The sequence below is a fragment of the Apium graveolens genome, chromosome 4 (assembly GCF_009905375.1).
Source record: "Apium graveolens cultivar Ventura chromosome 4, ASM990537v1, whole genome shotgun sequence".
Classification (NCBI taxonomy): domain Eukaryota; kingdom Viridiplantae; phylum Streptophyta; class Magnoliopsida; order Apiales; family Apiaceae; genus Apium; species Apium graveolens.
The window spans coordinates 215306223-215318148 of NC_133650.1; the positions used below are offsets into that span (position 1 = coordinate 215306223).

The 11926-nt window shown below is 37.2% G+C and overlaps 1 protein-coding gene across 2 annotated transcripts; it reads right to left on the reverse strand.

Moving 5' to 3' along the window:
- Positions 1-512: 512 nt before the first annotated feature.
- LOC141720600 (beta-glucuronosyltransferase GlcAT14C) lies at positions 513-11294 on the reverse strand. 2 transcript variants are annotated; one of them, XM_074523098.1, is made up of 4 exons: positions 10646-11294; positions 10041-10116; positions 9820-9935; positions 513-1181 (listed from the first exon to the last, which is right to left on the reverse strand). In XM_074523098.1, exons 1-4 carry the CDS (start codon positions 11151-11153, stop codon positions 670-672), a joined length of 1212 nt encoding a protein of 403 aa, XP_074379199.1. In that variant the 5' UTR covers positions 11154-11294; the 3' UTR covers positions 513-669. The 2 variants fall into 2 exon arrangements, with proteins under 2 accessions (XP_074379199.1, XP_074379201.1); XM_074523100.1 differs by lacking the exons at positions 9820-9935; positions 10041-10116.
- Between the last annotated feature and the right edge of the window lie 632 nt (positions 11295-11926).

Genomic DNA, 11926 nt, shown 5'->3' on the forward strand with positions numbered 1-11926 from the left:
CCTTCAATGAGACGTTCAAATTTTAAAATTTTGGTTATTAACCATTTTATGCAGAAAAATAATTTCATTGTTTGAGAGTATTAATATTTTTTTTCGAAATAGCATAAAACATGAAGATTTACCCATTTACTCGTAGTGACCAAAAAGGTTACGACTAGTCGGTTGCGGGTACTTTAAAATTTAGCAACTTAGGAAAGAGAAAATATTTATGTCTGTATAAGTGTATACATGCTTTTTCATATTCTACTGTAATGATACAAAGTTAAGAAGATTGTCGTAGAACTAATCCGCCTAGATTACATAACAAGATTTCACTATCATCCCACCAGCTTTTTTTGAATGTATAACTAGAAAAAACAAAATTGCATGTGATTTAGGGGCATAGGGCATACTATTGTTTTTGCTACTTGGACCTGATTTGTGTTAATGACCCGGTTAATAAGAGCATGTGAACTCACAAAAACCCAGCTGCTTGTATACTAACATTTTTACATACATAAAAAGAATGCACATCTAAAAAATTGCATCTTGCAAAAAAATCAATACAACCTAATCAAATGCTTTAATGCAAACGTTACAATATTAGCTACTAACCTATTAACCCAGTTCAAAAACAAGAAAAAAAAAATCAATCAACAAAAGATTAAGTAAAGAAATGAGTAGTTGACATTATTTACATTGTTTTACCCTGAAGTTTTCAGAACTGAGGAGCTCCAGTACAAGCCTTTCTAACCTCTTTGAATTTAAAGTTGGTCTAATCGCATCGGAACTTCCATAAACCAAACAAGGATCGCCTTGAGCAGAGTTTCCTGCACACCAACCCCCAGGAGTTAAGCAGCCACTAGATCTCCTTAAGATTTCCTTGTCAATTTTGTCGAGAACTGGATCATCCTTTGCAAATTTGCGAGCAAATGGTGCACCACTCAGAATCATGTCCGCAAAATGCTCTATTGTGAGACTAATAGGATGTTGCTTAGGCGGATTGTCCCATCTTATATAATGCAAGTCATGGTTTACTGTTGTGTTCTGGTAGTCTTTGTGGTTACAAGCCACGGAATGAAAGTACCCCTCCGGGGATGACAAAAAATTCGTGTAGTACATGAGAAGAGTCCGGGGAAGATTGTCCCATCCCCATATACTAAATTCAAGAAAGGATCTTGTGAGCATCACCCATGCAGAACCTGTAGATGACTTTCATATGTTATTAAGAAAAACAAAGAATTAGGGAAGGCTAAAAATTAAAGTTCAGAACAGGTTTCAACCATATAAAAATATCAATATGTATACATACATCCTGGTCCGTGACAATCGCTGTCCGCGTATAGGTTTATCACAGGAAATTAATGTAAATACTGGGGGCATGTCACTCTATCATCGCTTACGTTTTTGGTTTTAGGGTTTTTCCTATCAGCAGAACTTTTCCGCGGACAGACAGTTTGCCTACAATAGATGGATGTGAACCACAGCCCATACGTAATTATGTATATATCGCACTCTATACGATACATAATACATGCATGGTTAATTAATCATCAATTAGTCAACTGATATAAGCAATTACATTTAAAACATATATACAAGAAATCAACAAAAGTTATATACATCTACACATATATATAAATATCCATTATTTTGAAATATTTACTCTATTATGATACAGTAACAACCATAACTATTCATTGAAAGTATGAGTTCTGCTTTTAATTGTATGAGTATGTCGTTAAAATTTTATATTACTTACACAAGTATAGGCTTACAGCTTTAGTAATTTTTTAATCAAGTTACAAATAAAGTAATTAAAAGGACTATATATTAGATTACAGTAGCTCATATAATGGTTATTTAACTTGGAACTATTAATCGGTACCGCAATATTGCTATATAACTTGCATCATAATAATAGTCAACTGATAGGCGCCTGAGTTCTGGATCGAGTTATCGAGTTACGGGACCTTTTACAGTGAAGTCTTGGTCGATTCTTTCCCTTAAGGGGGTGTTATTCTTATTCTTCCTACCTCTCCCTATGTTTGCTTAATTGCAAAGAATAGGAAAATACTGAGAGCTCAGTTAGAGAGAGTCTCATTTGATATTTGATAAGGAATATTTTTCTCCCTTTTCTTATTTCTCAATGAACCTTTAAATACTTACAAGGAAAAAGCTAATAATCAGCAACTAGCAATAATTCCGCTTCTAACAAATAGCCTGAAAATCTGCATCAATTAGCAATAAATCTGCTACTTTTATGAAGCTAGAAATCTGTAACTAAAAATCTGCAATCAAACAGAATCTTCTCCCATAATTCTAGCTTGCTTGTTTTGACTGCGTCTCTTGTAATAATGACAAAAAGGAACCACCTGGACACTTTGTTGTTGACCATGTGTATTACTTGTAACATTACTTCTTTCCTCCAAAAAGCGTTTGACCTCAAGCGCGAATGTTGGATATTGTTTCTCAATAAGTTGAGCTGATTCCCATGACGCTTCAGAAGGAGATAAGCCATCCCAATGAATTAGAATATGATACTCTCCTGCAATAATCTTTTTGTCCAGTACAGCTTTTGGGCTTGGCAGAACTTCCCCTTGGTGAATATCTGGATACGTAGGTGATGTCTCATCAATAGATCCTTGAAATTTTTTTAAACAGGAGACATGAAAAACTGGGTGTATTTTGACTGCTTGAGGAAGTTGAAGACGATAAGCTACAGTCCCAATTTTTGCTTGTATGGTAAATGGGCCATAATATCGAGGAGAGAGTTTTTTGTTCCTGTTAGACGCTAGAGATAGTTGTCGATAAGGTTGTAACTTCAGCAACACCAGATCACCGACTTCAAAGTGCACTTCCCTGTGAGATTTATCATAGTTATTCTTCATGATATCTTGGGCTTGCAATAGTCTATCATGAATTCCCGATACAATCTGGTCTCGAATTTTGAGTTCCTGCTCCACAGCTTCCACTCGACTTAGCCCAGAACAATAATTTAGAAGGCGAGGTGGTGCTCTCCCATAAAAAACTTCAAAAGGAGTTGTTTTCAGAGAAGAATGATAGCTAGTATTATAGCAATACTCAGCCCAAGAAATCCATTGCATCCACTTGCGGGGCTGATCACTGGTAAAACAGCGTAAGTAGACTTCAATGGTGCGATTAACGACTTCTGTTTGCCCGTCACTCTGTGGGTGATAGGCTGAACTAAAAGTTAACTTTGTTCCACTCAATTTGAAGAGTTCTGTCCAAAAGGAGCTTGTAAAAATGACATCTCTATCACTCACAATTGTTTCTGGCAGGCCATGCAACTTGAATATATGATCGAAAAACATTTTTGCCACTGAGATTGCAGAATATGGGTGAGACATGGGAATAAAGTGCGCATACTTTGAAAAGCGATCCACCACGACTAGCAAAACAGATTTCCCAAATGAAGGTGGCAAGGCATCAATGAAATCCATTGAAATATCAGCCCATACTTGCAAGGGAACTTGCAAAGGTTGTAGCAAACCAGCTGGTTGTAAATGCTCAGATTTGTTCTTTTGACAAATTGCACAACACCTGATGAAATCTTGGATATTTTTCTTCATTCCAGACCAATAAAAGTCAGATGCTATGCGAAATAGAGTCTTTTGGTATCCTTCTTGGCCTTGGTTATGCAGCGCTGAAATAACAACTTTGATGAGAGGGGAATTAGAATCCAAATATGCTCTCTTTTTGTAGAATATCGGTCCATTATTATATGACCATTGTGGTGGTAATTTTCCCAACTTGATATTGTTGATAATGGACTGCAATGGTTGGGTAGTTTCTACCTCCTCCATCAAGGCTTTGAAAAGTTCTAGTTGTGGCCCAGAAATTGCTGCAATCAGTCCGACATTGTCATCTCTTCGCGACAAGGCATCTGCCACTCGATTCTCCCTGCCTGCCTTATACTCCACTTGAAAATCGTAACCCAAGAGTTTGCTTATCCAGTGTTGTTGAGGGGATGTACTGATTCGTTGATCAAGTAGATACTTGAGACTGAAATGATCTGCACGGATTATGAATTTTCTTCCCCATAAATAAGGTCTCCAATGCCGAATAGCTTGTGAAAGCGCAATGAGTTCCTTTTCATAAGTCGGGAGCTTGATGTGTCGTTGAGCCATTGGTTTGTTGTAAAAGGCAATGGGTCTGCCTTCTTGTTGTAACACCGCCCCCATTCCATAATCAGAAGCATCACATTCAACAGAAAAGTCTTTTTCAAAATTGGGTAATGCCAATATCGGGGTCGTTGTCATGGCACGCTTTAAGTGTTCAAATGCAGCCATTGATTCTCTAGTCCAAGTGAAGGAGTTCTTCCGTAACATATTGGTTAAAGGTGTTGCAATCAAGCCATAATTATGTACGAACTTTCTGTAGTAACCGGTTAGACCGAGGAATCCTCTAGGAGCTCGAATAGTTGTTGGTTTAGGCCATTGAGTCATAGCCTCAATCTTTTCAGCATCTGCCATCACTCCCTCTGCTGATATAATATGGCCGAGATAAGAGATCTTAGATTGAGCCAATGAGCATTTAGATTCCTTTAAAAACAACTCATTTTGTTGTAAGACAGAAAAAACCATTCGTAAATGGTTTAAATGGTCAGCCCATGTGCGGCTATAGACGAGTATGTCGTCGAAGAAAACAAGAACAAACTTACGAAGATAAGGCTGGAATACTTCATTCATTAAAGCTTGGAATGTAGAGGGCGCATTGGTAAGTCCAAATGGCAATACCAGAAACTCAAAATGCCCATGATGCGTCCGAAATGCTGTTTTCTCCACATCAGGTAGGTGCATGCGAACTTGGTGGTATCCAGATTTTAAATCCAGCTTTGAGAAGTATGCTGAGCCGTATAATTCTTCGAGAAGTTCATCAATGACTGGGATTGGAAATTTATCCTTAATTGTTTGAGCATTCAAGGCACGATAATCAACACAAAATCGCCACGAATTGTCCGCCTTCTTAACAAGCAAAACTGGAGATGAATAAGGAGAATTGCTTGGTCTGATTATTCCCTGTTTTAGCATCTCTTCGCACTGCACTTCAATTTCATCTTTCTGCATATGTGGGTAGCGGTAAGGTCTCACCACTACTGGGCCTGATCCGGGTTCCAGTGATATTCTGTGATCACATGCACGAGGAGGGGGTAGACCAACTGGTGTCTTAAATATGCCATAAAATTCTGAGCACAATTGCTTCAAATTCAGCTCACGTTCCGCTTCTAATTTCATAGTTGAGAGAGATGGTTCTGACTTTTGAGCGGGATCCATAAGACCATGCAACTCTACTTGTTTACCGTTCCAATTAAATTTCATCTTCATTGTTGCAAAATCCCAACATATTGGCCCCAATGTCTTGAGCCAATTGACACCTAATACAACACCAAACCCACATAAAGGAAGTAAAAATAAATCAAAAGAAAATTTTTGATTACCCACTTGTATTGGAAGCTCTCTGCAAAATCCCGGGCTATTCAATTTCTCTCCATTTGCTACCATGACTCGAAGGTTTTCCTTGGGTTCAACTTTGATTTGAAGCTGATGCATTAGAGATTCGTTCACAAAACTATGAGTAGATCCTAAATCAATGAGGACCACCAAGGGGTGCCCATTTATGCTTCCCTCTACTTGCATCGTCTGATTGTTCAGTGTTCCTGAAATTGCGTGGAATGAGATTTTTGGGTCAGTTTCTGGTACACCTTCGTCAAAACCTTCTAACCAAAACAACCATTTACACTTGTGTCCAACTTCATATTGTTCATCACAGTTAAAACACAATCCCTTAGACCTGCGTTCCTCCATTTCTACTCGCGAGAGCCTTTTAATAAAAGGAGTTTTAGGACCTCCTGCACCATAAAAAGTGACATGACTTTTACGAGGTTGGGCAACATCTTCCTTCCCCTTTCCAGTACGCCGCTCATAAAGTCGGGCCAGGCTCATGGCTGTGGTCAAATCTGGTGGGTTGTGAAGCTCAACTTCAACTGCTATGGCTTCCCTCAAACCGCTAATGAATATCTCTTTCTCCTGTTCAGTGGTCAGAGATGTGGTTTGCGCAGAAAGTCTTTCAAATTGCCACTGATATGCCTCAACCGTTTCTGTCTGTTTTAATTTAGATAGCTCTCCCTGTTTACTACTTCTGATTGGAGGCCCAAACCTCAAGTGACATTGGTTCTTGAAATCATCCCAAGATATATTTGGTCGATCTCTTTTTAGCTTCAGATACCACAATTGTGCATCTCCTTCAAGGTGGAACGAAGCCAGCACTACCTTGTCCTCTTCTATAGTCCTCTGATGGTGAAAAAAGTTATCGCAGCAGCTTAGCCACACCAACGGATCAACAGTGCCATCATAACGAGGAAAATCTAGTTTTGTATATCTAGGCACGAAGTTGTTTCCATCTGTGTTGGTCTTGTCAGATTGATTTCTGGGTTCTCGAGGTGTTCTTTGGGAGCTTCCTCCAGTTGATTCTCGGTCATGTCCACGAGAATGCACGGTCTTCGCAAGTTGTTCCAGTTGAGCAGTCATGTGCTGATGTCTTGCTTGGTTGGCTGCTTGCTCTGATTTGTAGACATTAAGGAATTCCTCAAATTGTTGTTGCAAAGTGCGTTGTTCCCCCATAACTACTGGCTCTGATACCAATTTGATAGGCGCCTGAGTTCTGGATCGAGTTACGGGACCTTTTACAGTGAAGTCTTGGTCGATTCTTTCCCTTAAGGGGGTGTTATTCTTATTCTTCCTACCTCTCCCTATGTTTGCTTAATTGCAAAGAATAGGAAAATACTGAGAGCTCAGTTAGAGAGAGCTCACTGATCTCATTTGATATTTGATAAGGAATATTTTTCTCCCTTTTCTTATTTCTCAATGAACCTTTAAATACTTACAAGGAAAAAGCTAATAATCAGCAGCTACTAGCAATAATTCCGCTTCTAACAAATAGCCTGAAAATCTGCATCAATTAGCAATAAATCTGCTACTTTTATGAAGCTAGAAATCTGTAACTAAAAATCTGCAATCAAACAGAATCTTCTCCCATAATTCTAGCTTGCTTGTTTTGACTGCGTCTCTTGTAATAATGACGAAAAGGAACCACCTGGACACTTTGTTGTTGACCAGGTGTATTACTTGTAACATCAACAGCTTTAAAACTTAAATTATATTGGTTACTACCTTATATGTTATGTTTGGTTGGGGTAAAGGAAATGGAATGAGATTTGAAGTATAAAATGACTAAATGTTCAAAATTTTCAGTGTGTGGCTCAATCCATTCGTAACCACCTAAATTATAATTTACACACCCGAATTTGAGAGGAAATGCTCTTTCCTTACCACATCCATTTTTTTCACAATTCTTATCAAAAAAAATTTGCACTACCTCATTTTTTTTTCAAATTTTCCCTCCTATCCTCATAAGTCTCTCTAACATAAACATATCATTTTTTACTTGTCGGCCAGGGGTCACAACTCTGTCGTCATGCCTCAATTTATGACAACTATGCACACACGTGAGTTTGGAATTGAAAGCATATCACAGTGTTGTCCAAAATAACAAGAATGTCTTCATGATCTGACATGAGACTCCTATTCACTATTCACTGATCGTGCAACTAATGGCCCATTAACCCTAAGAAAAACATATAACACAGTCGTATGGTGTTAGAAAAAGTTACTCTTTACCCTCCACCCTACTTTAGGCAGCAGGGTGTACAGCAGGGTGTACAGGGGTATATTTACTTGGCTTGGTTTGGTCAGTGATTGTTGAAAGACAAAAGTTATTGGAGAACTGAACCAGCAAAACTAAAAGAGATTAGTCACGCTACATGTCTTACATGCCTATATTAATGTATGACATAACATAGCGGAACTCGTCAACTAGGATAGGATTTTTCGCATCGTGACACTTGTACTTGTACAGTTGTGCCTAATTGTCAAGGCAAAAAGGAGAAAGCAAGCCAATATGCCAGCACGCTTCGATTACGTCTAGGAGGTAAGGCGCTCGCCAAGGTGTCCACAAGCCACAGGGCATTCAACTATGTTCAAGTATAGATGTATATATTATGTAGAATACCTTGATTATTTTTTAGCAACATTCTACTATCATGCACATCTTATTAAGCTGCCCGAAACTCTTTAGCTTGGTATCAGGACAGAGAGAGTTGTACCTTCCCAGAATTTGCCGGGGAGTTTTGGAAACCGTTTTTTTAAGACAAAAAAGGTGACAATTGAAACAGAAGGACATATATAGTATATACCCTTATGTGGATGCTTGAGTGGAGGCCGTCCATGTCTGATGAACTTCACGTTTTATATGATGGGTGAGGAGCACCAGCACTGCAACTGTTTGTTTACATGGATCTATTATTCATTGTTAAGGAAGGGTAAAACTTGGATAACTATTCACCCTTTGAAGTTACATTATTTTTTGTGTCAGTATTAATTTTTTTACTTTAATTAATAAATTATTTTTTACTTTCTTCTCTCATTATTTTGCCAAGCTATAAGAAATAATTAAACCGAAATTAATTTATTGTGTAGACACGATACTCACTAATTAATACTCGCAAGATGTTTCAGTGACCACAACGGCCGTGGTGGTGATCTCGGCAGTCATAGTGGTGCCCAAGAAAAGACAGCCCTAGTGATCCACATCAACTGCGGAATCCTCCAATTGTATTTACAAAAGACATGATTTTTATATACCTGTTGTTAAACCCTGATAAACTACAGTTAGAAGTAGCATGTCTCTACTCTTTAGACTAGATAGACATGCTCCTAGCATGTGCCCCTTCAACAACTATTCAACTCTATCAATTTGAACTCCACAAATACCCAACCCTCAGTTTCCCTGGCTATGTAAAAATTTGACCAATTAATAATTTCTATTGATTATAATCAGTAGTACTGTCACTTCAACCAAATTCAAGACAGTCAGCTATTACAATATCTTCAACTACAAATAACGATGCCAAGATACCGGGTATAAACACAAACAGATGTTCTATAACATATCAGTCCATCAAAAACTGTCTTAAAGTTGACTCTGTACACAGATAACAATAACCTAAAGAACTTCCCATGCGACAGAATCACATTGATTAATAATTGTTCTCAAGGCGGATCATAATATCATAAAGGCAACTATAGGTGTTTGTGTTTATGAGATCCAATACGCTACTGTATACTTTAGATTCCGTGAACAATGGATCATGCAAATTTATAATCGATCTCAACCAATTCCCTATAACACTATGATCCCAGAGGTAGTATTCAGTTGTCCTCGTCTTGCAGTTTATAGATAACTCGTTTACACAACACAAATTCAATAAGAAATTCAGTAAACTATACCCACATAAATAGCTAGTGAATCCTAAAATAGCCCAAAAAAAAGAAATTTGTTGTCTTTTCCAAATAAGTTTAGACAGTTAAAGGAGAAAATCGTTTCAGCTAATTATAAAACTTTCTAAACAACACGGTAAAAGGGGTAAACCTTATCTCGCTTTCAATCCCTACATATAAAAGGTATATATAAAAAAGTTGGCATTTAAGCATTACCATCATAATTTCCTAATTATTTAAAAGGAAAGACGTCCAAGTCTATTCAGGAAGATAACTCCCTGCACTATTTTGCAAGTTACAATCTAGTGGAGCAAAGATTAGCTAACATCTTTTTTATGGTTCTCCAATGTAATATTAACCTTTTGACAAACAGATCTATTCAAGCAAAGTTATCACAATGTAAAGTAAAATGGAGGGGCAGAACGAGATGTTTCTCGAGTGAATTTAGCCAATTAGGCAAAAGCAGAATATAAATCAATACCCATGAACAGCTTGAAGGAAGCAGGCATTGATCGTTTCTCTTTAGCATAAAACACACTAGATTTCTTCATATGATATAAGCCGGGGTCTATAATGATTGGTCTTGCTCTTTGATTCCTGCCATCATTGAATATAAAGAACCTAAGGCAGGTATAATTATTTATATGACAAATTATTGAGTTAAAACCAGTGAGAAAAATAGTAGACAAGTTTAATGCTCACTCTTTCCAACCGATTGTACTCGAGTGCTCAAGGAAGTTCAGATCTCTAGGCAAGTAGGAGAAAATGTGCAGCATATCTGTTAATAAAACATGATATTTACTAGTATATCGTCAAAGAAAAACACATATAGAAAGAAGGTAAATTTGGTCCATGATTATTTAGATGCTTCACTCGGTCACACAATAATTAAACTGATACCTACTAAGAAAACTCATTCTCTACTATAAAAACCCTCCAAGTTTATCCATATAATTCATTCTATCACAATGTTTTAAGCTATATTCTGCTAAAACCATCCTCATTTTTTACCACAGCTTTCCTGTAGAAAAAATCTACATCTTTAAATAGTTCCAAATAATAATCTTCCTTCTAACCGAACTTCCCAAAAGCTAAACATGTTCAAGGACCCTTTGTTTCCAACAATTCTTGTGTCGTTTTTCAAGATAACCATCTTCTCTGAACAGTCCTAAAACAGTTTTACATAATTTCAAAATAACCGAACAATTTAAAACCGATTCAATTCACAATTAGTAATCATTAAATCAACAATGCAGGTACATAAATAAATCAACTAAACACCAAACAAATCACAAAACACAACTAACCATCCTGCGACATTAATGGATAATCCGAAGCACTAAGATTAATAAACCAATCCCAATCACTCGCCTTCTTCAACAACACCGCAACAGCATGAAGCGTACACGCAATCATAGTCGGACCCTTATAAGTAACCAAATCCGGCTTCCCAATCACCATAACATTCCTCATAACATCCACCGACTTCACATACTTGGCCAGCTCAAGTCTCTCACTATCCGAAGCCTCGATATCGAGATGCAACAAATAGTAATTTCTCGGATGGTACACAGCCTGAAGCAGTCTTTTCAACTGCAATCCTTCACCTTTAGTACCAGCAATCATGTAAGCGAATCGAGGAAGTTTCGATGAATCGGAGAGATGGGTGTGGGGAAAAGGAGTGTGATCGGAGTGGTGGGGGTGGTGAGTTAGGGTTAGGGTTAGGTAGAGGAAGATGAATAGAGATGAAATGAGGAGAGAAGGCATTATTACCCATTTTGTGTCTGGTAATAATCGAATTGGAGGTCGTTTCATTATGTTTGTGTATGTGTCTGGAAGATTTAGATGTGGGATTTAGATTTGAAATTGGCTAGATTTTCGGGTGTCGGATCGGGTTTTGTCCTCGGCCGGAATATGTACAATATAGGATAAATTTTTTATGGACAGTAATGTACGCACGCATTTAGTAAATTAAGCAAGTACACACAAGGGTTTAAGGAGAGTGTACAAGCAAACCGCTTAACCGTATCCAACCGCTGAACCGCTCGTAACCGAACCGTATTTGCGAATAATCGTGAAATGTGGATTGGTTGTGGATTTAAATTTTAAAAACCGCTCATTCGCGGTTTGGATGCAGTTTTAAATTCTTGAAAATCGCAAAATCGCAACCGCAATTCGCAACATATATTTATAATAAAATATATTTCTAAAAATATAGTTGATATCACAAAAATTAATAAGTATACAAATTTATCAACTAATCTTAGGTTAATGTTAAGAATTCGTTCATAAAATTCACAATCATTATAAGATATATAACCAAACAAATGAAAAATATAATCTAACATGTAATTTTTTTTATCCTTTTCTTTTTTCTTTTCTCTCACCTCCACATTTTTGTATGTTTTAAACATCTTTACTCCACACGGAACATTAGTTTATATTTTATTTTTGAATGTAATTTATCACGTAAATTTCAATTTATTAATATTCCGAATTTACTTTTTTGCAAATTATTAATTATTTTAAAATAAGTGATTGAACCGCAAACCGATCTACAATAACTGTAAATTCGCAACCACAAATGA